At 32.8% G+C, this 27,065-nt stretch overlaps 2 protein-coding genes, 1 long non-coding RNA gene and 1 pseudogene across 10 annotated transcripts; 2 read left to right on the top strand and 2 right to left on the bottom strand.

The window, feature by feature from the left end:
- The first annotated feature begins 10,738 nt into the window (after window positions 1-10,738).
- NSH3 (inosine-uridine preferring nucleoside hydrolase family protein) lies at window positions 10,739-23,441 on the top strand. Of its 8 annotated transcripts, none has more exons than XR_005479838.2 (16): window positions 10,739-10,909; window positions 11,013-11,222; window positions 12,801-12,980; window positions 13,223-13,333; window positions 13,931-14,266; window positions 14,347-14,523; window positions 14,679-14,963; window positions 15,071-15,193; window positions 15,342-15,539; window positions 15,934-16,187; window positions 16,411-16,615; window positions 17,044-17,349; window positions 17,542-17,807; window positions 20,414-20,687; window positions 20,772-20,915; window positions 21,734-23,441. XR_005479838.2 is itself a non-coding variant. In XM_039022177.2 (15 exons), exons 2-15 carry the CDS (start codon window positions 11,043-11,045, stop codon window positions 20,814-20,816), a joined length of 2,940 nt encoding a protein of 979 aa, XP_038878105.1. In that variant the 5' UTR covers window positions 10,739-10,909; window positions 11,013-11,042; the 3' UTR covers window positions 20,817-21,272. The 8 variants fall into 8 exon arrangements, 4 of the variants coding, with proteins under 4 accessions (XP_038878105.1, XP_038878106.1, XP_090168285.1 ...); XR_005479841.2 differs by lacking the exon at window positions 21,734-23,441 and adding an exon at window positions 18,801-18,895 and having other exon boundaries at window positions 20,403-20,687; window positions 20,772-21,272; XR_016528564.1 differs by lacking the exon at window positions 21,734-23,441 and adding an exon at window positions 18,801-18,895 and having other exon boundaries at window positions 20,772-21,272.
- LOC120070280 (uncharacterized) lies at window positions 16,704-18,914 on the bottom strand. The gene is made up of 4 exons (XR_005479843.2): window positions 18,777-18,914; window positions 18,575-18,646; window positions 18,331-18,457; window positions 16,704-16,816 (listed from the first exon to the last, which is right to left on the bottom strand). It is a non-coding gene; the product is annotated as an uncharacterized LOC120070280 (long non-coding RNA).
- Window positions 19,489-20,284, top strand: LOC150038312 (nucleoside hydrolase 3 pseudogene; annotated as a pseudogene).
- A 979-nt stretch (window positions 23,442-24,420) lies between the features above and the next one.
- LOC120070278 (histidine-containing phosphotransfer protein 1-like) lies at window positions 24,421-26,451 on the bottom strand. The gene is made up of 6 exons (XM_039022194.2): window positions 26,055-26,451; window positions 25,753-25,883; window positions 25,540-25,608; window positions 24,986-25,057; window positions 24,787-24,859; window positions 24,421-24,669 (listed from the first exon to the last, which is right to left on the bottom strand). The coding sequence occupies exons 1-6, from the start codon at window positions 26,112-26,114 to the stop codon at window positions 24,613-24,615; spliced, it is 462 nt and encodes a 153-aa protein (XP_038878122.1). The 5' UTR covers window positions 26,115-26,451; the 3' UTR covers window positions 24,421-24,612.
- Window positions 26,452-27,065: the final 614 nt, after the last annotated feature.

Genomic DNA, 27,065 nt, shown 5'->3' on the forward strand with positions numbered 1-27,065 from the left:
AAGAAGTGAGATGTAACTACAGGGGCAAAACGGTAAATTGACCCAACATACTCATAAATGGCTATATCTGATGGACACATAAATATATCTGTGGTAAGAAGAGTTCAATTGTTGGTCTTTAGTGGAATGCCTGATAGTTAACGAATGGTGGATCTCATGGCTAAAGAGTTTAGTCAGCTATTCACGTATTGTTGGAGCTTCGAGCCACAGGTCCATTAGGTCCCCTGGGTAGCTTGGATAAAGTCGAGAATCAGTATTTGGGTCAGTTTGAAATGTTCAAATTGACAAGAGGAAGTTCGATTATATATGATATAATTGAACTGGTTAATTATGTATGATATACTTGACTAAATGTATGAGATACATTATTTTGGAGGAAATTAGATATAAATATGATTTATATCAAGAAGAGGAGAAATTACTATAGTAGATATGTGATATCAAACTATAGGGTAAAAATATAATATGATTATATTCATTAATTATTAAATTGGTTAATTATATGATAATTGGCCTAAAACTTCTTTCGGTCGTGCGTTAGTGGGAGTAGCCGCATTCAGTTATGGTAACCGAAGAATAAAATGAAAATTTGTTTCATTTTGCGAAAGTTCGGAAAAATTGGCATCAGTGTGAAAACTAACGATCGCATAGTTTGAGAGCCTATACGATAGTCGCTCATCGCCTAAACGATTGCACACCTCGCGCTTAAACGATCGCACACTAGTCCCTACACGATCGCATAGTGTGCCGCGTTTTCTAAATGATCGTCTACCATTTACTAAACGATCGCTTAGTAAAACCTACACGATCATATAGCTTCTTCTAAACGATAGCTATACGATAGCTCTTTTTTTCTCCCACTTGCTTATCGTCTACACGATTTACTCTTTCTCCAACCTCTACTAAATTCACCAAAGACCACACTTTGGATTCTCACTCCGAAAATACCAAGGGCTCCATTTAGTGGTGTCGTCTCCGTTGTTGTTCACCTATTCGTGTTGCTGCCATTCGTGTAGACGATCGTACTGCTGCAGCCAACTTTCTTGTTGGGCGATAGAGTTCGCGTAGAGGTCTTCCGCTGCGTCAGAGTTTCAAAGCTTGAAAAAGATCTTCAATTAGTATGAGAACTCTTTCACTTGTATTTTAGTGTTCAAAGCATGCCTTTAATTAGTGTATTGTGCATAACTATCTGTTAGAATGTATGCGTTGTATTTCAGTCACGATGAAATCGGAAAGATCCGAATGCACTCATGGATGCTCTTTGTTAAAAGTTCTTTCAGCTATATCATGGCGATCGGTGAAACAAATCATGACGACCACTTCCTCAAATCATGTTGAAATTCTTTCAATTCACAAGGCTAGTAAAAAATGTGTATGGCTAAGATCAATGATGATGGAACACGAGACATACGCAGCGGAATAAGGATCTAATTACACTCTAATTGCATTTAATTTAAAGGAAAAAAAGCATGCAATTGAAGGGAAAAACAGTAATTAGAAAATTACCTTTGAAGCTCCCAAAAACCGATTTTCCTTGCTGAATCTTGACCCGAATTCTTCTGGACCATCACTAAAGTTGACCTACCCTCTGGACTCAGAACCGGATTGTGGGGCCCGGTGGATGAAGAAACCGAGGGAGAGAAAGAGATGGAAAAAGAAATGGATCTTTGGGTTGGGTTTTGGGTTATGAGTTTTCCTCAAAATAGTATTTTTTTTCAGCCCAAATTTGAAAATAATTTTGGCAAAATGGGCAAAATTTTTTAATTCAAATTCAAAGCCCATATTTATAGAAAAAGACCATGCAAAATTGCATGAAACAACTTCATAAAAACCCAACACCTAGAATCCACTATCTAAGTAGGCTTAATGTCTCTACTATAAACCAACACCTAGCCCACTATTTTGTTAGTGGAATTATCCAACAAAAGTTTGGATTTTCCCACTAACTTTAGTCAAAGGGCAAAATAGTCATTTTAACAAAGTCAAACTTTGACCAAAAAGTCAATATTTTGACTTTTTATGATTTTTTCCATGTTGATTAATTTTGACCTCCTGAGCATGAATCCGCATTCATTTTCTCGAAATTCAAATCACATTTGAATATAAGGTTGATCAAAGTTTGACTTTTCAAAGTCAAAAGTCAACTCTTTGACTTTTTACATCTTTGATCATTTCCATTATTTTCGAGCTTCCGAATATGAACGTATTCATATTCTTGATATTTAAATCACATTTAAATATTAGAGTTGTATCTCTAAACTTAAAACCCGACCACTATATCACATATACTTGTCGATTTCTCTCTTCACCTAATTCGAACAATTCGAATATTCTATTATACTGTTCTAAGTTTATTCCATATGAGCTAGTATGGGAACCTAATGGACCTATAGATCATGAGCTCCAACGATCCGAGATTAGCTGGCTAAACTCTTTAGACAGAGCTAATCAACATTCGTTAATTAACGGGTCATTCCATTATAGTCTCGTAGTTGCACTCCCCTCACTATAGATATATTTGTGTCCATTTGATATAACCATGATTAGTAAGCTAGTCCTTCACAGGTTGTTCGTAATCTCGGTTGGGTCATAAAAATCGTTTTACCTTCAAGACTACATCTTGTTCCTTAAGTTCCACCGATCCTTTAATGAACAATTGGTTTAAGGTCCAACCTATAAACCGAACCCTTATCAGGTCAAGGAGATGGTGGGGCCCCTTGTTCAAGACCTGGATTCAGTACTAAAGAGAACAACCTATCTACTATCCCTATATCGGATAGGAGTGAATTCCATCTTGCACCCTATGTTCCCAGCTATCCACCTGATCTTACCCCTGAAATGGGAGGCTTATTAGGCCAGCGATAATGAGCTGCCCTCACCTATGCAGATCTAAGGATAATTCCGAGTGAACAGGAGTTTATAGTTAGCTCAGGATTAAGATTAAGTTACCTAGGTCATCAATTAACGAAATAGTCAGTTTCATACATAAAAACGACATTTAGAACGTAAAAAGTGACTATTTCATGGTTCAGTCTTATGTAAACTCTTTACATAGGATGTTCTCACTTTCATGTCTCTACATGAACAATTTAGGATCACATCTTTGTATAACTACAAAATGGGCCTCATCCATAGTGTCCCCAGAATAAGGCGCCCAACCTCATTCATATACTACTATAGACCATTTTGGCTATATATTTGAACTTGATCCACATTTATGTCACTATATGAAGTTCAAACTACATTAAATAGCCTCAGTACCTTAGTTTATTGGATTCAAAATTACAATTTCAATAACAACTTTATCGAAAAACAAAACAGAATATGTTTATTAATTTACAAACTACGAGTTTTAGGACATAAAATCCAACAAATGACTCAACACATTCATGAAACATGTGGCTTGTCTTCTAATAAAAATCTTCCAACAATATTATACGAAGACAACACAGCTTGCATAGCCCAAATCAAAGGAGGATATATTAAAAGAGATAGAACAAGATATATTTCATTGAAGCTTTTCTACACTCATGATTTTGAAGAAAATGGTGACATCACTGTACAACAAATTTGTTCGAATGATAACCTGGCAAACTTATTTACAAAGACATTATTAATTGCAACTTTTGGAAAATCGTGCACAACATTGGAATGTGGTGACTCGGAGATCTTAATTGATGTTTTCATGAGGGGAAGTAAATATATTGTATTCTTTTATGAGTATATATTATATGAAATATGTACTTTTTTTCATTCACTTTGATTTTTTCCCATTGAGTTTTCCTAGTAAGGTTTTAACGAGGCATATTTCATATAAATATAGGCATCTAAGGGGGAATACTATAAATATTATAAAAATAAATAGATGCTCTTTGCTTAGTGGCCTAAAAGTCATGTATCAATCTTCATGTTGTCCATGTTTCTTGTAGTTATTCATGTTTGGTATCCATATAAGACCACACCCTACTTGTCACTTTGTCTATAAATAGTGACATTTGGTCGATCTTAAAATCATACACATTGGTGAGAAATTCACTTCAAATTTCCACTAAATTTTCATATTATTAAATTTTTCATAATTTTAATTATTTTATTTTATTATGATATTATATTTATTTATTTATTTATTATTATATTTATATTTTATTATAATTTATTTTCTTCATATCCGCACAACATATAAATATTTTAAAAATAAATGAGGAAGTTTAGGAATTTACTATTATTATTATTTTGAAGGGAAATTTTCGTATAAGACATGTCTGCCCATTGTTCACATTTGTTGGTCACAGATTCGATTGTCCAAAAGGACGATTCCTTGCCACGTGGGCGAGTTGTCCTCTGTCTTCTCATTTGTCCCACTCATGTTTTTAGTTTTTCCATTTCTTCCCTCCCTTTTCTTACTAATTAACTTTTTTAGCTTTTCTTTTTGGTAAAAAAATTCTTAAAAATCTCAATTAACACTAATAAACTTTTAATTTCCAAATAATGTTTTAGAACTATTCTTTCATATTATATTAAATTGATATGTGTTAGATGATATATAATTAAATTTTCATTCATTCACTAATTTAAACTTTTTGGTCAATTGGTGATTTAAAAATATATCAAGAAAAAAATAACTATCATTTTCAAAAACAAAAACAAAAAAGAAAAAAAAAAAAAGAAAGAAAACTACAAACAAGGTTAAAATGTTGATGTTGATGTCGATGGAAATTGAGGTAAGAAATATCATCAAAATGTCAATTTCGATAGATATTTATGGAAAAATTATAAAAAAATTTCAAAAAATAAATATAATTTAGCAAATAAAAATTTTATAAGTTTTAAACAAGTTGATAGGTATATCATTTATATTATATTTACATTAGTAACATTTTGTTGTTTAATTTTTATGTTTCACGGTCTTTTATAGGATATAATAGAAATATCGATTTACCCCTCAAGTCAATATTGAACCTATAGAAATGTGAAAATATCGACATGTCGACGAAAATTTAATACTACAAATACAATTACCTATTAAAAAATTTTCAAGATACAAATGACACATTAAAATTAGTAAAAAAAATTTAGACGTATATTTCTAAATGAGTAATAAACACATATTATAAAATTTAACTAACTAACTTTTGCATTTTCTTTGTATAGTTAGGAATTTCATATAATCATAATGATTATTGAATAGATAAAATCAAAGTCAAAAGTAAAAGTCTAGGAGAAAGATCAATACACATTCATTAATGTCTCCATGTTCATAATGTTAAAATGGAGATGGTGAGGGAATTTCAGACTCTAAATAGCTAACGTATGATTCAAATAACTCCTATTTATCTTATTTTCCATTATTTTAACTTTTAAGTATTCTAATTCGATATTTTCCTCCTCAAATTTATATTGTAATCCTAAAAATGTAATTTTGATAAGAGCAATAATCAGATATAGTCATGTGTTCTCCTCCATTTTACCATACAAACAAAAATTTAAAAAAATAAAATTTAATTATTACATGATAATTTTTATTGGGTACAATTTAGACTATATAGAAGATAGTGCAGGCTAAAATTTTCCCTTTTGATAATTTGACAGCATGATTTGCCAAAAAAGAAAAATAATAATAAAAATAATGATCTTGTTTTTCCTTTTGAGGGAATAAAAATCTTGTTATAAGCTATAATGGATAAGTAGTGTCTTTTTGTGGCCACACATTTGTTAAATTCGAAGAGATAATCATTAGAGAGAATTTAAAAATTTGATCCAAAATACAAAACAATGATAATGTTTTTATTCTTATTTTTTCTCTTTTGGGTAATGAAATAAAAGTACAAAACAAAACAAAATAAATTCACAGCCAACAATCTCAAAATCTCAAACATGAGAGAGAGAAACAAAAAGCATCTGCCTTTTCAAAGTGCATTATAAAATTTTAAAACCAAAATAATTTTTTTTTATAAGCATTTGAATTTTAGTTTTTTAATTTTTAGAAATTAAATGCATTAAGATGCCAAATTGTAACTTATGCTCTAAGATATGAAATTATATTCTAGAAACGTTAGGGATGGTTTTTTTAATGATATATCTTCAGTTAATTATTGAGTTAGATAGTGAAAGAGTCATTCGATTAATGAATAAAAAGGACGAGAATCTATTGTTCATAAAATCCAGAAGGAGCAAAGTTTTCTATTGGCATTCCTTGTGAATATTCTATGCTTCATGTATACCAAACGTTTGCATAATGACGTTAATGCTTTAACAAATTGGGTGTTTCTGGAGTTTAGAATCTACATTTGGATTTTTCTAACTTTTGATTTGGTTAATGGCTCTAGTGGGTTAGGATAAACATTCTTGATTCGTTTTCCTAAGTTCATATCTCTTACAAAAAGAGAAGAAAGTGAAAATTATGATGAGAAAACTGGGAGGAAATAACAAAGATAAATTTAAAAAATATAATAGAAACAAAATTATTATCAAACAAGACATATGGTTATGAACTTTTAGTTTGTCTACTACTTTAAGCGTTTCAATTTTGGAAATCTATCTTTCGATTTTCTTCTTCTCTATTGACTTGAATCACTTTCGTTGTTTTAATGATTTATAGTACAGTTCAAATATGTACCTTTTGTAAAAAAAAATACTTTTTAAATAAAAATAATTTTTCTATAAGCTTTTTTTTTTTTTTTTTTTAAGTGCATCAATATAGCTTAGATAGTAATTTTAGATTATCTTAAAAAAACTTAATAAATAAAAAGTGCTTCAAAAAAATTGGATATTAATTTAAATTTTTTATTTTTTTAAAAAACACATGAGAATGGATTATTCAAAATTAATGTCAAACTGATTAACATAATAAATCCTCCAAATTTTGTGGTATGAAATAAGAAACAACAATAAATTATAGAACCAACTTTTGGAAGATAGTGCATCCAAACAGAATTTATTATTTAAAATACTTTAGAAAAATATTTATATCAATTCAAAATAAATATTTTTTTCAAAGCAATCATAATTCACTGACATATCAAATATGTTAACGACAAGAGCTTTACAGTTCACATCCTCCACCCTTATCATACTTAAAAGGTATTTTTTAAAAATTATTTAAAATATAAAATATTCTAAATGAACCTTTCAATTATTTATTTCTTGATGGTAGGACGTATTATCCATCACAAAGAAAAATGGTTTAAAATAGAAAATATTCTAAATGAACCCTTAAATTATCCCTTCTCGATGCTAGAAAATATTAGCCATCACAAAGGAACTTGTTCTCTCTAGTCTACTATAAGGTATATGGTGTAAGATATAATGTATGAATATATTTTAGTAGACCATTTCAATAAAAATTGTTCATATATTATATAAAGCTAGAATTTATATTTTTAAAATATTTTGAACAAAATTGAAAAAATGACGATCAAAACGAGTATAGTTCAACTAACATATAACATGCATATAGATTATTGGTCAAGTAAGTAATGGTTCAATATAACTTAACTGTCATAATATTTGTATTATTAATCTTGAAGTTAAAGATTTGATTCTTTCACCCGTTAAAAAAAAATAGTTAAATTACATAAATGGGAAAAAAATTGGATTCTAATTTCTAAATTATGAAAAAGAATTAATACTTCAAGGAAGAAAAGCAAAATTTTGATGTGGCAAGTGGCAAGTCAAACCATTCCCCATATTCTCTTCTTCCTCTTTTTGCTAGCCTTTGCAAGTGGGCATTTGTACCCACTTCTTTTTCCTTCTTATTTTCCTAAGGACAAAAGAAAGAAAGAAAGATCAATTAAAAATTGATGTTTAAATTGTGCAAAATATAAACTTAGAAAATGAAAAGCAAAATGTAGTGTCACAATTTGAAAACATGAAGGCATGGATGGAGCTTACAATAATGCTTTATTAAGAATCTAAGATAGCTCTCTAAAAAGTATTAGTAAGGTTAATTATATGTGTTTGCTTCTTTTTCCTCTCAATTTAATCGCTCTTGTTTTATAAATTTCAATTTAATCTTTCATATTTTAACAATTGAACTCTTTTGATGGTGATGAATAAATAAATTTATCTTCAAATTTGAGGATTAATGAAATATAGTTAAAAGATACTTAAACATAAGGAACTAAATTTAATAGTTTAAACCATAGGGAATAAGTTGATTCTTTTAAGGTTAAAATAGGAAAATTATCATAAATAATACCATCAAATTTTCACTTTTCAAAACTAACACACTTTTTAAAAATTAGTTAAATTAGTTTTTTTCGGTCCATCTCAGACAAGATCGAACATCGAAATTTAGTTAAAAAATTAACTTTTCCTAACTTATTGAATGTTTTAGGTCTTCTTGGCGAAATCTTGGGCACTGATATTCTACTAATTTTACCATATATTATATAATCTTTCTAAATCTTATAACAAATTTTTACATAATTTTTCAACTCTTTACCTTAATTTTTGTTTATGCACTTATATGAATTTCCAAATTTACAAATGAATTTACTAATTATGATTTTTTTAGATGGATCTAAGTGCATTGTGATTTTTAATTTTGGTAAATGATCAAATTTGGCAAATAAAAAATTAAGATTTAGAAAAATATAAAGAATCTCTCGATTAATTTGTCCTGAGATTTCAGTGAGTCCAAATATAGTGAATCTCGGTGTTAGTTTTGCATGAGATACATCAAGATTCTTTATATCTCCATAATCTTACTTAGTTTTTTTTAGCAAAATTTGATCTTTTGGCTAAAAGATTTGAAAAATTAGGTAAGATTTGATATAAAATTGGAAATGTTACTTAATATTTAGAAAAATTGATAAAATCTCAGTGTTAATCGTTTGATATTTGACTGAGAAAGCCCAAAACAATTGTTAAATTAGAAAAAAAAGAATTAAATTTTTAGGTAAATCTCAATGGTCGATAAATGGACCGAGAAAAACTATTGTAACAAAATCTTAAAAAAAGAATGTTATTTTGAAAGATGAAAACTTGAGGAGGTTATTTTTGTCAATTTTTCGTTAATATTATTTTGACCCCTATACTTTTAAGTTTGTTTAATTTAGTCCTTATACTTTCAAATGTCCAATTTTATTTACTTTAAATAAATCTTAATTTTAGTGCCCATTATTTGTTTATTGTTAATTTTTTTAAAACTTTTTTTTTGTTATCTACTAGGTTTTTTATTATAAATTTTGAAAACATAATCACATATCATATTTTCTTGTATAAAAGTTATTAATATTATGGTTGATTTTCAAAAATAGAAAAATAAAGTAAACTATTTACACAAAATAACAAAATTTTAATCTTCTTAGATAGAGGTTAATAGATGTTGATAGAAGTCTATCGATATCTAACCGTGATAGAAAAAGTCTATTAGTGCTATTTCTAAAAATAGTTTAACATTTTCTCTATCTTCTAATATTATTTAGTCAATTTCGATAAAAAATAATAATAATTTTGAGAGGGTAAATTTAAAATTTATTGAAAGCATAAGAAATAAAATTGAACAAACTTCGCAATACAATAATCAAAATGATATTTTTAACTTTTTATTTTTTATTTTATATTTATTAAACTATAGCTCAATTCGTCAATGAATAAATTGATTTTCTGAGTTCATATCTCCCCTGTTTTTTTCCTTTTTTTCCTTTTTTTTTTTTTTTTTTTTTTCTTTTTTTCTTTGTGCATCTTGAAGTTGTTGAACTTAAAACAAAAGGTGAAAAAAAGAGAGTTGATAATTGATATTTGATATAAAGTGGACATTGAATTAAAAAAAATGGAATCAATCTTGTCGTTTACTCCCTGTCTCTATTCACAGCAGTAATTTTCTTAAGAAAAAAAAATCCATAAATTCCCTTTTATTTATTTAGATTAAAATATCATTTTAATTCCTATATTTTAAATTTAATTTCACTTTGATTTTTGTACATTCAAATATCTAATTTTAATCTTGTATTTTCGATAAATCTTAAAAGTTGTTTATTGAATTAGTTTCTACTCTCTACGAATATCTTCTTTATTAAATGTGAAAATATATTTACATTGTATCTTGTATTACATGAAAATTATTATTATTATTTAATTAGTTTTGATTAGAAAAAGGTTTAAAGATCATACTCTACTTTCAATGATACAATTTTAGTCTCTAAAATTTTAATAAATCTTAAATTTAATTCTTCAATAGATTAAATAATAAGTATAATTTTCAGGTAAGAAAAAAACATAATATGAATATCCTTTCACTTCCTTTAAAATGTTAATGGAGACTACAAATTTTTTTAGAGAAATCTACCATAAACTAACTACACTGAATTTAAGATTAATCGAAAAAATAAAGATTAAAATTAAAAATATCTTTAAAAATACATAACCAAAATAGAATATACAATCCAATGCACAAAATTAAAATGAGATTAATTTGAGATTTATTAAAAATAAATAGATTAAAATAAAATCAAGATCATATATATCTATGGATACATTTTTTAGAGATAATAATTGAATATAACAACATTTAAAAAAAATTACAAATATAACAAAATCTGTTAGTGGGGACTAAATAACTTGGTCTATACTAATAGACTTCAAAATAAAATATAAATTTTATTATACCTATAAATTCTTTTATATTGCCCTATATCTTTCAATATTTTAGATTTCACTATTATATATGTAATTATTTTTTTAGTTGAAATTAAAATGATATTTTAAGCTTTATTTATTTATTCTTTTGCGAATATCTCTCTCCAATGCTTTCCGAAATTCAGTTTCTTTCTCTTTCATCACAGCGATTTCTTACAGTTGCATCCCAGAAAGGAAACCGCCATTCACTCAACTCCACCGCCGCTTTCATTTCATTTCTTCCGCTTGTTTTCTTTTTGATCGTTGTTTTGTAGCTTCATAACCAAAGGTTTGGTTTCGTTTTTGGGTTTCTTCTAATGTCCCCCTTCTTTTGTAGCTTCAAACTTCGCAAGTAATTTCAGGGAGCGAACAATTCGTATTTTCTTCTGTAGATTTTTTGAGGTGTGACGAAAGCAGAGGACATGTTGCTGCGGAGGAATTTCTGGGTTGTTTTAATGTTGATTGCAGTGGTTTTCGGAGCCAATTTGATGGTTGTTAAGGCATTGCCACGACGAATTCTCTTGGATACAGATGTGGATACAGATGATTTATTTGCTCTTTTGTACCTCTTGAAGCTTAATCGGTCAGAATTTGAGTTGGAGGTAATCATTTAGATCTCTTTGTTAGTTCGTTGTTTCAAGTTGTTGTGAGTTTAACTGATTGGGAGTTTATTATATCCTTCATTTTGTTCTGGTTTTAAATCTGTATGCATTTTAAAATGTTACCTAATGTTGCTGTTTTTAAACGAATTAAGTAATTCTATAAGACAAGATTTTGAAGGCTCTTCCATCCTCCTGCACAAACCTACACAAAAGTGGCAGTAGGATTGATTGACCCTTTTTGCTTTGAAGCTTTTAATTGAAGTTAATGTTAATGGAGCTAAACCAAATGGGGCTTTCCACGCTGAAAGACAAACTCCAGTGTTGGAATGTTCATTTGTACGAACTTAATTTTAATCTTCAGATCAATGTGGAATAATTCAATGATCTACCTCTCACACACTGGTCCTTGGGATGGATTTCACCAGCAATTCAATCTTGTGTACTGTTGCAGAATTATCTTAAGCTCAGGCTTTGCATTAAAATGGACATTTTCACCGTAGAAGCTAGCTTGAGAAGTGAGGTTTTCTTTGTACGTTTGAACAAATGCTTAACCCCTTAACATTAGTTCAGAATTCCTCTGGTCCTTCTAGACAAAGTAAAATAACCTCAACTAGTTATTTGATTGTTTTATTATCACTTAATTTCTTCAACGCGTCATTGCTGAAGCAAATTCATGAAACAACTGTTGTTACATGATGTAGTAGTCGAATGTCCAAAACCTGTGCGTGTGTGGGTTTTTAGGGAGGATCGTAATTCCAAGATGTTGGTACGGGATTTTGAGGAATAGCGATTTTCAAGAGAAACCCATAAGTCATGAGCAGTGGAAATAGAGGTAACATGGGAAATGGCCAAGGGAGATAGAGTAGCGTTTGTGGGGGTGATGATAATTTGGTCACAGTAAGTCCACTGTGGATATTCAGGATTAACTTCTATTGGTTGGTTAGTTGAGGAAGAGGCAGTGGGTGTTTGAGTTTCAGGGGTAGGTTGAAGGTATTGGCTTGGTTGGGGAATGGTTTTGTCGATATAGCCAAAGAGGGCATGAACTTTCAGAGTGGTGGAAACTCGAACTTTCCACTGGACATAATTGGAGGAATGAAGCCTAACTGGGACAAGGTTGCATATATTGGAAAGAAGATATTGAGGTGTGGAGGCTGCAGTGGTTAAGGGTGAGGTTGAAGAAGAAGATCCAGCCATTGAGAAAGGACAAGAAAAAATGTGAGCCAAAAAACCTGCTCTGATACCAAGATGAAGATTGAGAAATTCTATTGATTCACTGTATATTTTCTGAAATACAAAGAGCCTATTTATAACAAGGCTAAGTAGTTGCAAGAGAGATTTAAGGAGAAAGGTTACAACAACTAAACTACACTTCACAAGAGAGATTCATGGAAAGTGTTACAACAAATTGAATTGACTAAATCCTAACATCTTTTAGCTGTGTCGTTATTAAGTATACCTTCACCTCTAGTTTGATGGAACCTGTCACCAACGCTATGATTCAGAAATAGGAAACACATGTATATAGTTTGTAGGCCGGTTGCTATTATTGTCTTCAGGATCTCTATTACATTGCTACAGGCAGTCACTATTAGCACAAATGCTTGGACGAGTGCTGGACATGCAGTGAACCAAATTTATGACATTCTTTACATGATGGGCCGCGACGATATTGCTGTTGGAGTTGGAGGAGAAGGTGGAATACTCGATGATGGAACAATTCAACCTAACGTTGGTGGATATCTTCCCATAATTGAGCAGGTTAGATTGTTAGAATACATTTCAATTCTTTCATTTGAACAAGGTATTGCCTTTGTTTACTGATGTTTACTGACATAAATGACTGCTAGGCTCATTGGTAAGAACTGTGCTATCATGTCTTATGACAGTTAAATATAAGTTTTTTATGAACAATAAATCGGCAGATTCAGCAAAGTCTTATTACATACACAAAATATATAGTCCATATGTTGCAGGAGAAAAGTGAATGTTTATGATATCAGGGATTGACGACTACAGGTGGATGCAGATATAGACAAGCCATTCCTGTTGGTATTAGAGGGCAATTAGATGCTGATACCAACTATGGGCTTCGCAAAGCATTCCTCCCTCAGGTATGTCATAGAATCCAGTCTATTAATTCATAATCAGAATGATACAAGCTAAAGAAGTGTTCAAAGCTCCCATTTCTTCCAAAACCAAGCTAAAAAATAAGACAAAAGATAGCTCCCCGTTGTCATTCACTAGGATATATACTTCTATTCCCCTACTGCCAATGCTTTTTACACCAACTAACCCACATGCACATCACATAAGAGACAGACTCGCATGTAGACATAGTTTTACTCATCTATTTCATCCCTTACATCCACTTCCTACAGTTAAACATTTATACTAGGGGCCTACAGTGATTATAATCAATCTTTGATTCCAACCTTCACAGAGAGTGTTTGTTGTTCTTGATATGGCACTGATGACATGTACTTTCACAATATACATTTTCCTAGCAAGTATACTTTACCAAAGCCAGCTGAATTCAAATCTGTTTCTTGTATCTTTAGCTTGACTTTCATAGTAATCTTCTCGATGTTCAAGATATGCAAATGCTGTTATAGTTGGGCTCATACTTTTTGGTTTGACCTTTAGATTTCATTGTTCAAGTTATGCAAATGCTGTTATAGTTGAGCTCATACTTTTTGCTATTAACTTAGGGAAGCCGGAAGTATAATCCTTTGCAACAATCAACAGCACAGCAGGTGATGATAGACAAAATATCCGAAGGCCCCATTAATATATTCCTTATAGGACCACACACAAATTTTGCTATTTTCCTTATGAGTAATCCACACCTAAAGAAGAATGTTGAGCATATTTATGTAATGGGTGGTGGTATAAGATCAGAGAACCCAACTGACTGCTGTCCAAAAAATGCCAGCCAATCTTGCACTCCTCAACAATGTGGTGATCCTGGTAACATATTCACAGATTACTCTAGTAATCCTTATGCAGAATTCAATATCTTCGGAGATCCTTTCGCAGCATACCAGGTGCTGCAGTCTGCTGGGTTGTCCAATTTAACACTCCCACCTGAATGTGAATTACCATAGGATTGATATGTTGGCTGCAGGTGATTCATTCTGGAATTCCACTCACCATTGTTCCACTGGATGCTACAAACACCATTCCCGTAACTAAGAATTTTTTTGAAGCATTTGAGCAGAATCATGATACAGTTGAGGCACAATATGCATTCCAATCATTAAAAATAGCTCGTGATTTTCGACTTGGCAAGCAATTCTATACAGTAATTTCTGAAATGCACTTCTCTCTCCAATGCCCTATATGGAATTTTAGGATTTTTCATTTTTAAAAAAGATCAAATGCTGTTAGTTATTATTGCTTGATTTTGATGTGAAGGGAGATAAATAAAAGATCACAAAAGAGCTGAAGTTTTTGCAGAATTATTTCATGTGGGATTCTTTCGCATCTGGTGTGGCAACATCTATCATGCTTAACTCGCATAATGATGATGGTCAAAATGATTTTGCTATCATGCAGTACATGAATATAACTGTAGTAACTTCAAATAAACCATATGGTATATCTGATGGATCAAATCCATTCTTTTATGGACGTCAAATTCCAAAATTTAGTCTTGAAAAAGGTGGGGTGCACAGTGGCCATGTTCAAACAGGTCTTCGAGACCCCTTTTGCATTGTGGATAATGGAGAAGGCAAATGTCAGGTAAATTTTTTCCCTAATACTTCTTAAGTGTCTTTTGTTTTTCTTCTCTCATCCTCTTCAACCTTCTACAATGTAAATGTACACCTTTACCAAATGCTATCCATCAGGATGGTTATACAGCAGAGGTAATGGGTCCAGAGGGAGTGCAAGTTTTGGTTGCTACAAGAGCAAAGCCCAACCGGAACATCACCAGTCCTCTTGACAGAGAATTTTACATAGGCTTCTTAGATGTGAGTCTCTCATCTGTTTTACGGTTTGACATCACAGTCACACTCTTTTTAAAAGTTTCAATTACCTCATGATTGATTGCTACATTCAATGAAAGCTTAACATTCAATGGAAGCTTAGATAACAATATGTTTTTCCTGCTGATTACAGGTTATTAACAGTCCTATAAACACAGGAAGGTTCAATTTTACCACACAATTCCCATATTACGAGCAAGTTATGTACATACCAGATTTAAAAAACATTAAACGAGGGAAACCTGTTGTGATTGATATGGATATGAGTGTTGGAGATTTTCTAGCATTGTTCTATCTTTTGAAAGTACCTGTGGAAGTTATTGACATTAAGGTAGAGGTTTTCTTCTGCCTTTCTCCTTTCACCTTTTAGATACTACTGCATTGTTTGACAGCCATTCTAAGATTCCAATTATGCCATTATAAAATTTTGAGGCATGGCTGCCATTCATGACTCAAATTTATCCTTTTATATTCCGAGTGGGGAAAAAAGTTGAGAGAGAGAGAGTTCTTTTAGGAGTTTCTTGGTTGAAAGTTGTACCTTTACCTACCTATAAGACTCTACCTCTTTAATCAACAACCTTCATTATTTTGATTGTATGATAAAGAGAATTTTAGCCTAGGGCATCTTGAACGCTCCATTGCTTTACTTTCTCAAAAGTGGCTCATGGTTGACCTTCCCTCTTTAGTTTCTCTAGACAATTTATATCGTCTCTACTTTTTTGCAGGCAATAATAGCTAGTCCAACAGGATGGGCAAATGCTGCAACAATAGATGTTATCTATGACCTACTGCATATGATGGGTCGAGATGACATACCAGTAGGTCTTGGAGATTTTTTTGCGGTAAACCAATCAGATTCAATTTTGCCTATTGTTGGGGACTGTAAGTATGCTAAAGCCATTCCAAATGGGTGTGGTGGATATTTAGACTCTGACACTCTCTATGGTCTTGCTCGTAATTTGCCCAGAAGCCCAAGAAGGTACTCAAAGTTACCTGTTTAGTCTCTCTTAGAGTTTCCATATTGAATCTGACTTTATCTGTACATATCAGAGAATTCTCCAATCCACATGTTGCATAATGAAACCAACTGTTTGTAACTCTGAATCTGAAGTGTGAACCAACATGGCGCTTTGGCTTACATAATCTTACTCATCCTCTTTGGCCTTTAAATTGATTGGCACCTATCTCGATCACGTTTCCAGGTACACAGTAGAACACCCAGTAAGACATGAAGCTCCTCACAACTCTCAGCATCCTGAACTGAGACAACCTCTAGCCATGGAAATTTGGGAATCCATATTGACAACATTGGAACCAGGATCCCAGATTTCAGTGCTTACCAATGGACCATTGACTAATTTAGCAAAGCTTATAACATCAAACAAAAACGCAAGTTCCCTTATACAGGTTTGTGGATTTGGGTAGTCTTGCCAGTATCTTATCTAAAACACGTGCTACAGATACTCAAAAAGCTAGAGAACAACGTGCATGATAATCTCTATGAGAATTGTTGTTTTCCTTGAGAGGTTAAAATAGTTTGCTATTTAACTCATGAATGTTTCAGCTAGTTCTCTTTGTGGCCTGGAAGGTTTACTTCTTGTGGTCCTCCTGCAAATCAAAGGAAAGTTGTTTATATTGATGGCTCTAATACAACATAAAATAGAGAACAAAAACCTCGGAATCTCTAATGTACATACATTATCGCAAAAAGAAGAGTTTATAAGCTAATGAACTTGAATTACATGCAACATTTGTTGGACTTTCATATTGGTAGAAAGCAGGCTCTTGGATATGCTACATATATTACATACTTCTGAAGTGCTGACTCACTGCAGGAAGTTTATATAGTTGGGGGACACATCAAGGATGATGATATGGATAAAGGAAATGTCTTCACTGTTCCTTCAAATATATATGCAGAATTCAATTTTTTTCTTGATCCATTAGGAGCAAAGATTGTGTTCGAGTCGACAGTTAATATCAAGTTAGTTCCCCTCGGCATCCAGCGATATGTCAGCTCATTTGAAAATGTATTAGAAATTCTCCGCAAAAAAAAGAGGACGCCCGAGCTACTCTTTGCTAATCGTTTGTTGTCAAGACTCTTCAGCTTGAAGCAATCAGACATCTGTTATAAGCATGTGGTAAGAAATTGCCTAACTTGAATTCTCACCTATTCTTAATAACTCATGGCTTTAGTGAAGTATAAAACTGTACACATTATAATATACCGGTTCAAATTCTTGTATCTAGGTTTCTATTGGCTCAGAACCTTCGGAATTCTTATGAAAGTCGACGTTTATTTGCTGTAATAACAGCTTATTGTTCGGTTGTAGGAAACTTTCTTGGGTGAAATTCTTGGCGCTGTAGTTCTGGCTGAAGATCTTGTCAAACCAGTTTTTCAATTCAAGCCTGTAAAAATCTTGGCAGATGGTGTTGAATCTCAAGATGGCCAAACAATCATCTATGAGAAGGGTGGGAAATTAATCCAAATACTGCAGAATTTGAACCAAACAGCCTACTTTGATCTATTTGCAAACCGGCTAAGTGATAAGAAACAATCTGCGGTGATCAAAAGCTTTAACGACCAGAAAAGAATGTGGTATATACTGCACAACTGCACCTGTAATTATTGTCATGGTTCATGTGTGAACTGATATTCAACAAAGATGAAAACTATAGGGGCATTTGTATTAGAAAAGTGACCATTTCATGGTACGTAGAAAGCAACAAACAATAGATTGGAACTATCCCTGTATCAATTTATCTCATCATCTAAGCTTCATGTTGTTCTTAATCCATTGCACTGCCTACTCTGTCCATTGGTTGCATTTGCTTGTTCCAAATAGAGTGAAAATCCAAGATAAGTTCAAATTAAACCCACAATGTTATCAGGCATGATTTGATTAGCAGAATACGAAGGGAACAAAGATATATAAGAGAGTATTTGCTTCTTTGAAAGCACCCAGAAAATCTTCTAGGACTCCATGCAATACAAACAGTTAGGCTTAAACAGACACGAAGAATCGAAAGTCGAAATCAGCTGTAGAAAACAATGACATTCTGAGTGAAAAGGGAAAAGGTTTTGAATTTGTACAAGCACAAGTAACAGTCAATTTACGAACCTAGAGAACAAGTGAAAGGAGACTCCACAAGAACGAATGGAAAATCTTGGTTTCCATGGATTCTGTCAGTTTAGAAGCCCAAGTCGACAGGAATGGATCCACCAGCATTCAAAATCCGTTTTTCCAGCTATAATAAACAATGTTTCAAGTCAATTTATCCATTTTTGTCACAAACATCGAAGAGAGTAAATATGAGATGACAAGAAGAAAAACCCTTAAGTAGCAGATATATAGCTCTACTCACTGCATATAATAACTGAGTTTCTCCTTCACACCCTAAAATTCTTGCTTTACTTGTTGCAGGAATCGTGAATACCTGAAAACAATAGTTTACTTACTAAACACTTGGCTCATGTCACTTACTACTTAGTTCTTTCTCAAAGCTGACTGCTGATTGAGAAGAGAAATTTTAAAAGATTAATCAAATAATGAACAAAAAAACTCACCAGTCAGGACTCTGTTGCTCGCAGGCTCTCCAGAAGTTAAGGCAGGCATTTTTCACTCTTAGTGCACCTATGCTGCATTGCTCACAGAGGAGTCAAAACAACAATCAAAACAACACAAGGTCAGCGTTCTCTCCATGACTTTTAGATTTTGAGATGGATCATAAATATCCTGACCGTTGATTAACATGGTTAAAATCCTCTCCCCTCCCACCCTCCCTTCCCTTGTTTGCTCCCATTTCAAAATTCAAATGATTAGTTCACATCAGTCGAGCACCTCATCCTCGAGAGTTTATTCAAGTTCAACATCATCTGGAGGTGGAGAGATTTCAACCTTTGACCTATACACGAATGGTATATCCCTTAATCATATCCTCAGGTAAGCAGTCCCAAAAGTTTTTCAAAACACAGTGTGTTAAGTTTGAACTCTGTGTAATAGAGGGAAGGGCAAACTTAAATAAGTTGTTTCTATCCCATCTTAAGGCTTAAAACCTAAAGCTCTCAAAGGCCTCTCTCTCCTCCCATATCCATTCATATATAAAGATGAAAATTTGTATCTGGAGGCTGGAACTACTACCCTTCAGTGTGTGTACATGATCATCAATCTTTTTAAAGTCCACAGATGGCTGTGATCTAACAAAGACAAAGCAAAAACAAAGACAAATATAAAACAATTTGTCCAAGAAAAACATGCCATCAGAAAGGATCTGTACTAATGGATGATGAAGTTGGTATTGATGAGTTGAGACAGAGAGCGTGAGTCCTTACATAGCAATTCTCAGTTTATTGAGAAGCTCCACGGTATCTTCAAAGAAAAGATATGCAAATGCTGTTATAGCTGAGCTCAAACTTTTTGCTATGAACTTAGGGAAGTAGGAAATATAATACTTTGCAACAATCAACTGCTCAGCAGGTGATGATAGACAAAATATCTTAAGGCCCCATTAATGAATTCCTTATAGAGTTATAGGATCACACACAAATTTTGCTATTTTCCTCATGAGTAATCGAAACCTAAAGAAGAATGTTGAACATATTTATGTAATTAGTGGCTGTATAAGATCAGAGAACCCAACTGGCTGCTGTCCAGAAAATTCCGGCTGATCTTCCACTCCTTGACATTGTGGTGATTCGGGTAACATATTCACAGATAACACTAGTAATCCTTATGCAGAGTTCAATATCTTCGGAGATTCTTTTGCAGTATGTCAGGTACTGCAGTCTGCTGGACTTTCCAACTTAACATAGTCACACCTGAATGTAAATATCATAGGATTGATATGTTAGCTGTAGGTGGTTCATTCTGGAATTCCACTCACGATTGTTCCACTGGATGCTACATGCACCATTCCCCTAAGTAAGAATTTCTGCGAAGTATTTGAGCAGGATAATGATACATTTATGGCACAATATGTGTGTTCCAATCCTTGAAAATAGCTCGTGATTCTCGGCTTTGGCAAGCAATTGTATACAGTAATTTCTTAAATTCACTACTCTCTCTAATTCCCTGAATGGAATTTTAGATTATTTCTTTATTTTTAGAAAAAGATCAAAACGCTGTTAGTTATTATTACTTGATTTTAATGTGAATGGAGATAAAAGATCACAAAAGAACTGAAGTTTTTGCAGAACTATTTCAGGTGGGATTCCTTCGCATCTGGTATGGCAACGTCTATCATGGTTAACTCACATAACGATGATGATCACAATGATTTTGCTATGATGGAGTACATGAATATAACTGTAGTTACTTCAAATAAACCTTATGGTATATCTGATGGGTCAAATCCATTTTTTTATGGACATCGAATTCCAAAATTTGGTCTAAAAAAAGGTGGGGTGCACAGTGGCCATGTTCAAACAAGACTTCGAGATCCCTTTTGCATTGTGAATAATGGACAAGGGAAATGTCAGGTAAAATTTTTCCCACTTATTTTTTAAGTGCCTTTTGTTTTGCTTCTCTCATCCTCTTCATGCCTCTATAATATAAATGTGCAGATTCACAAAATGTTATCCATCAGGATGGTTATACCGCAGAGGTAATGGGTCTAGAGAGAGTGCACATCTTGGTTGTTACAAGAGCAAAGACCGATCAGAACATCACTTCCTCTTGACAGAGAATTTTACATAGGCTTCTTAGATGTGAGTCTCATCTGCTTTACATTTCGACATCACAGTCAAACTCTTTCTAAAAGTTTCAACTACCTCGTGATTGATTGCTACATTCAATGAAAGCTTGGATAACAATATGTTTTTCCTGTTGATTACATATTATTAATAGTCCTATAAACACAGGAAGATTCAATTTTACTACACAATTCCCATCTTACAAGCAAGTTATGTACATAGCAGATTTCAAAATTATGGAACTGGGGAAACCTGTTGTGAATGACATGGATATGAGCGCTGTAGTTTTTCTAGCTTTGTTATTTCTTTTCAAAGTACCTGTGGAAGATATTGACATTAAGGTGAAGTTTTTCTTTTGCCTTTCCCCTTTTAGATTCTACTGTATTGTTTGACAGTCATTCTAAGATTCCAGCTTGATGCCATTATAAAAGGCTTGGCTGCCATTCAGTATTTGGAATGAATCCTACATCATAACTTATCCTTGTGGCACTTGTTAAGTGTGAGATATTTGAAATGTTAGCAACTAAGAGACTCAATTTGTTGATCTGAATAACTTTTGTATTACAAGTGAGGAAAAAAGTTAAGAGAGGGAGCTCTTTGGGAGTTTCTTAGTTGAAAGGAGTAGCCTTACCTACTTTAAGGTTCTACCTCTTTAATCAACAACCTTCATTATTTTGATTGTATGCTAATGAGAATTTTAGCCCAGGGCATATTTAACGTACCATTGCTTTACTTTCTCAAAAGTGGCCCATGACTGACCTTCACACTTTACTTTCTCCAGACGATATATATTGCCTCTACTTTTTTGCATGCACTAATAGCCAGTGCAACAGGATGGGCAAATGCTGCAACGATATACGTTAACTATGACCTACTGCATATGATGGGTCGAGATGACATACCCGTAGTTCTTGGAGACATATTTGCAGTAAACTAATCAGATTAATTTTGCCTATTATTGGAGACTGTAAGTATTCTAAATCCATTCCAAATGGGTGTGGTGGATATTTCGACTCTGACACTCTCTATGATCTTGCTCGTAATTTTCCCAGGAGCCCAAGAAGGTACTGAATTACCTGTTTAGTCTCTCAGAGATTCCATATTAAATCTATCTTTATCTGTACATTTCAGAGAATTATCCAATCCACATATTACAAAATGAAACCAATTAAATATAACTTGAATCTGAAGTGTGAACCAACATAGCACTTTAGATTATGTAATTTTATTCATCCTCTTTGGCCTTTAAATTGATTGGCACCCATCTCGATTATGTTTCTAGTTACACAGTAGAACACCCAGTAAAACATGAAGCTCCTCAGAACTTTCAGCTTCCTAAAATGAGACAACCTCTAGCCATGGAAATTTGGGAATCCATATTGACAACATTGGAACCGGGATCCAAGATCTCAGTGCTTAACCAATGGACCATTGACTAATTTAGCAAATCTTATAACATCAAACAAAAACGCAAGTTCCCTTATTCAGGTTTGTGGATTTGGATAGTCTTGCCATTATCTTATCTAAAACATGTGTTGCAGATACTCAAAAAGCTAGAGTACAAAATGCCATGATAATCTCTATAAGAATTGTTGCTTTCCATGAGAGGTTATCTCTTGGACGTTTCAGCTAGTTCTCTTTGTGGTCTAGAAGGTTTACTTTCTTGTGGGGGCTTTTGCAAATGGGAGAAAAGTTGTTTATATTATTGGCTCGCATATAACACATAAACACTATGAAATAAGGAACAAAGATCTTGGAATCTCTTATGTGCCTACATTATTACAAAAAGAAGAGTTTCTTAAGCTGGTGAACTTGAATTACAAGCAACATTTGTTAAGACTTTCATATTAGCAGAAACCGGGCTTTGATGTGCTGCATATGTTACATAGTTCTGACAATATAGCAAGTGTTGACTCACTGCAGGAAGTTTATATAGTCAGGGGCACATCAAGGATGATGATACGGATAAAGGAAATGTCTTCACTATTCCTTAAAATACGTATGCAGAATTCAATATTTTTCTTGACCCCTAGGTGCAAAGACTATGTTGGAGTCGACAGTTAATATCACATTAGTTCCCATTGGCACCCAACGATCTGTCAGCTCGTTTGAAAACGTATTAGAAACTCTCCGGAAGAAAAAGAGGACACCGGAGCGTCTCTTTACCAATGGTTTGATGTCAAGACTCTTTCGCTTTAAGCAATAAGACGTCTGTTATAAGCAAGTGGTAAGAAATTGCCTCACTTCAATTCCCACCTGTCCTAGTTAATTTTTGTATGGTTAATTTCTCTCATAGCTTTAATGAAGTATAAAATTGTACACTATATTATACCGGTTCAATTTCTTGTATCTATGTTTTTATTGACTTGGAATCTTTGGAATTCTTATGAAGGGTTTAGTCCATAATTTGTTTCTTCCCAACAACGAACTTCTTCCTCAGACTATCGATGATTATATGTTTCACAATTGTGGCAGGGGAACATGTCTTCCCAAGTTCACTAACTTATACGGAAGTTGGAATAAAATTCTGTTGATAGAATTATACCATCGCCTGGAGAAAATGAGAACTAGAACTTATCTGACGCACAACATTTCATTATCTGTCTTTTTCCATATTAGAGTTCAATATAATTAGCCTAAGATATCTCTTTATGGCTTCAGTCGCAAGAATAGATAGAACCTTGAGAGTCCAAAATTCAGAATTCAACTGCAAAAGCCTATATCCGGTTAAAATCCAGAGTTGTCATAAGAAAGATCTCAAGTTCATACTCAGTTGTCAGTTGATTCAATCTTTAGTTTACGAAAGCAGTTTGCAATCTAGGATAAGTTGCTAAAGACTATGGGATTTGACAAGAAAATTTTGTGTGCTTCTGCTAGTGGTATTATATCTTTTGGCATAAATGTCCATGTTGCAATTTTGTCTTCTATACCAGATACAATAGGATCCTACATCAGATATAGAATAATAAGTTTACACCGAGGGAGATAGAGAGTGCCTCATCAGGTTAGATGTTTATAAGTTAAATTGGCTCCCTATCTACACTCAGAAAGATCAATGATAGCATTAACATTGTCCAGCTACAATAGTCAACTATGCCGGGAAAATTTGAAATTTCAATCAGCTAAGGCTGCTAAACACATCCTTCAGAGATTTGTCATTCAAGATACCAATCATCCAAACTAGTGCAGAATGAAGCAGTAATAACAGCTGTTTCTTTCAAATCAACGAATAGATTCACTGATGAAAGTTACTTCGAACTCAATGGGTCAAACTTTTTCTTAGGCTTCCAATATCTCAGAATCTAAATTACAGCATCATCACAAACTCATCACTCATTTCATTTGAAGATAGACTCCATAAATCAAACCAATATTCAATAGATGGATATATGAACATGAACCAAACTAATGTTTGAACCCATGAGGAAATCTCAAAAATGTATCCAACAAATACATTTCAAGAGAAGAGTTCAAGAATTAGATTTGATGGTGATTCAAGCTAAAAGTTGAAGCAGAAATATATCATAATCAAACCACAACGGTTCTCTATTGAAATCAGCTGTAGAAAACACTGACGTTCTGAGTGAAAAGGGCAAAGGTTTTGAATTTGTACAAGCACAAGTAACAATCTATTTAAGAACCTAGAGAACAAGACGGAGGAGACTCCACAGGAACAAATGGAAAAACCTTGGTTTCCATGGATTCTGTCAGTTTAGAAACCCAAGTCCTCAGGAATTGATCCACCAGCATTCAAAATTCGTTTTTCCAGCTGCAGTAAACAATGTTTCAAATCAATTTATCCGTTTTTGTCATAGATACTGAACAGTGTAAATATGATATGACAAGAAGAGAAACCCATAACTAGCAGACAAACAACTCTACTCACTGCATATAGATAACTGAGCTTCTCCTTCACACCATAGAATTCTTGCTCTACTTGTTGCAGGCATCTTGAACACCTGAAGACAATAGTTTACTTACTAAACACTTGATTCATGTCACTTACTACTTGGTTCTTTCTTAGGGCTGACTATTGGTTGAGAAGAGAACTTTTGAAAGATCAATCAACTAAAAAAAAAACTCACCAGTCAGGACTCTGTTGCTCGCAGGCACTCCGGAAGTCAATGCATGCATTTTTCACTCTAAGTGCACCTATGCTGCATTTCCAACAAAGGAGTCAAAACAAAAATCGAAACAACACAAGGGAAGCATTTTCTCCACTTTTAGATTTGAGACGCATCATGAATATCCTGACCATTGATTTACATTGTTAAAAATCTCTCCTCTTCCACCCTCCCATCCCTTTATTGCTCCAATTTCAAAATTCTAATGATTGATTTACATCATCAGTTGAGCACCTCAGCCTCAAAAGTTTATTCAATTTTGACATCATGGGGGGGAGAGATTTGAACTTCTAACCTATAGATCAATGTATACCCCTTAGCATTATCCTCAGATAAGCAGTCCCAAAAGTTTTTCAAAACAGTATGATAAGTTTGAACACTGTGTAATAGAGTGAAGAACAAACTGACATAACTTGTTTCTGTCACATCTCAAGGCTTAGAACCTAAAGTTCTCAAAGCCCTCTCTCTCTCCCTCTCGCATATCCATCCATAGAGAGTGACTTGAAAATTTGTACCTGGAACTGCTGCCCTTCAGCTGGTGTACATGATCATCAATCTTTTTGAAGTCCACAGATGGCTGTGATCTAACAAAGACAAAGCAAAAACACAGAGAAATATAAAACGATTTTGTACAAGAAAAACATGCCATCATCAGAAAGGATCTGTAACTAATGGATGATTGATGAAATTGGTATTGATGAGTTGAGACAGAGAGCATGAGTCCTTACATAGCGATTCTCAGTTTATTGAGAAGCTCCTCAGTATCTTCAAAGAAAAGAGTCACCACTTCAGAAACAAAAGTTGGATTACTCTCATCTTGAAGTTGCAAAAGCTGCAAATACTGACTATCTAGAGAACCCTTCTCTCATAAAAACAAAAAACAAATAGATCCACGGAAACCAAAACCCACAAAAACAGAAACAAAGATAAGATTCACAATCATCACAAAAAGAAAACATGTATCATCAGAGAGGAAAGAAACAGATCAGGACAAAAGAAAGCAAAACCCACTTCAGATTTGAAGTTTTACCTCACCAATTAAGCCTTTAATATACTGAACCCACTGTCTCTGCATCAATACCACCTCCATTTTTAGAAGCAAACTAGAGATAGGGATTTGTGAAGAATGGAATTGAGAAAGAGGGTTTTGAAGGGATTTGTGAATAATGGAGAAATTAGAATGGCCGAGCGCCTGCAGAGGAGGCGAAGTGGAAGCAGAGTGGATTGGATTTGAGGATCTTCTTGTTCTTACAGGATTATCAAAGCCTCCACCTTCTTGTCGTTTTTTCTTTTAGTTGATTTGCATTCTGTAACTATACTTGTTTTATATTGTCCAAAAAACTTCATTGGTCATCTTCTTTTTCCTTTTTTTTTTCTTTTCCTTTTTTAGAATTTTCATTGGCCACCCTTTAAATTATGTTATCAATGTTTTTTTTTATTATTATTTTTTTGGCATATATTGATTTTTGAAAAACCTTGTAGAAGCTCGTGGGAATTGGGAAAGTAATAATAAAAATATTAAATTATAAATATTTGGTATTTAAATTTTCATAACTAAAAATTTAGTCCTTGAACTTCTTTAATGTTAAAAATTTATTGATCTAGTAAACACGAAGTTGAATGTTTAGGGTTACAGTAGACCTAAAATAACCCTAAACGTTCAAATTTATATCTTATTGATCAATAAATTTTTAAAAATTTTGAATTTGTCAAAAACTTATTAGACATGAAATTAAAAATTTAAGCATTAGAAGACAAACTTCAAAGTAAAAAAATAAATAAAAATCAAAGATTGTTTGTAGCATCATTTTTCAAATTTTTTTTTTTTTTTTTTTTAAAGTAGTAAAATTTAGAGGTTCAACTCATACAAAAGAAGACAAAAATTCAATATAAATTTAATGAACATGAAGACAAAACAATGATGTATTTTATGTGTAAATGATATACTTGACTAGTTATACCATTGATATTTCTGATTTGAAATACCATAGATACATGATTCGATATACACATACTACTGACATACCTAATTATGGGTGTT

The sequence above is a fragment of the Benincasa hispida genome, chromosome 1 (assembly GCF_027475165.1).
Source record: "Benincasa hispida cultivar pf3 chromosome 1, pf3_genome.v1.1, whole genome shotgun sequence".
Taxonomy (NCBI): domain Eukaryota; kingdom Viridiplantae; phylum Streptophyta; class Magnoliopsida; order Cucurbitales; family Cucurbitaceae; genus Benincasa; species Benincasa hispida.

Bases quoted from the DNA above. Each gene is read 5' to 3' on its own strand.
- NSH3 (XM_039022177.2), top strand. From the start codon at position 11,043: ATGTTGCTGCGGAGGAATTTCTGGGTTGTTTTAATGTTGATTGCAGTG. The intron at 14,964-15,070 runs GTAAATTTTTTC...GCTATCCATCAG, and splicing joins ATGGAGAAGGCAAATGTCAG to GATGGTTATACAGCAGAGGT. The intron at 17,350-17,541 runs GTAAGAAATTGC...GTTCGGTTGTAG, and splicing joins ACATCTGTTATAAGCATGTG to GAAACTTTCTTGGGTGAAAT.
- LOC120070278 (XM_039022194.2), bottom strand. From the start codon at position 26,114: ATGGAGGTGGTATTGATGCAGAGACAGTGGGTTCAGTATATTAAAGGC. The intron at 25,884-26,054 runs GTAAAACTTCAA...TTATGAGAGAAG, and splicing joins TTAAAGGCTTAATTGGTGAG to GGTTCTCTAGATAGTCAGTA. The intron at 25,609-25,752 runs GTAAGGACTCAT...TGTCTTTGTTAG, and splicing joins AATAAACTGAGAATCGCTAT to ATCACAGCCATCTGTGGACT.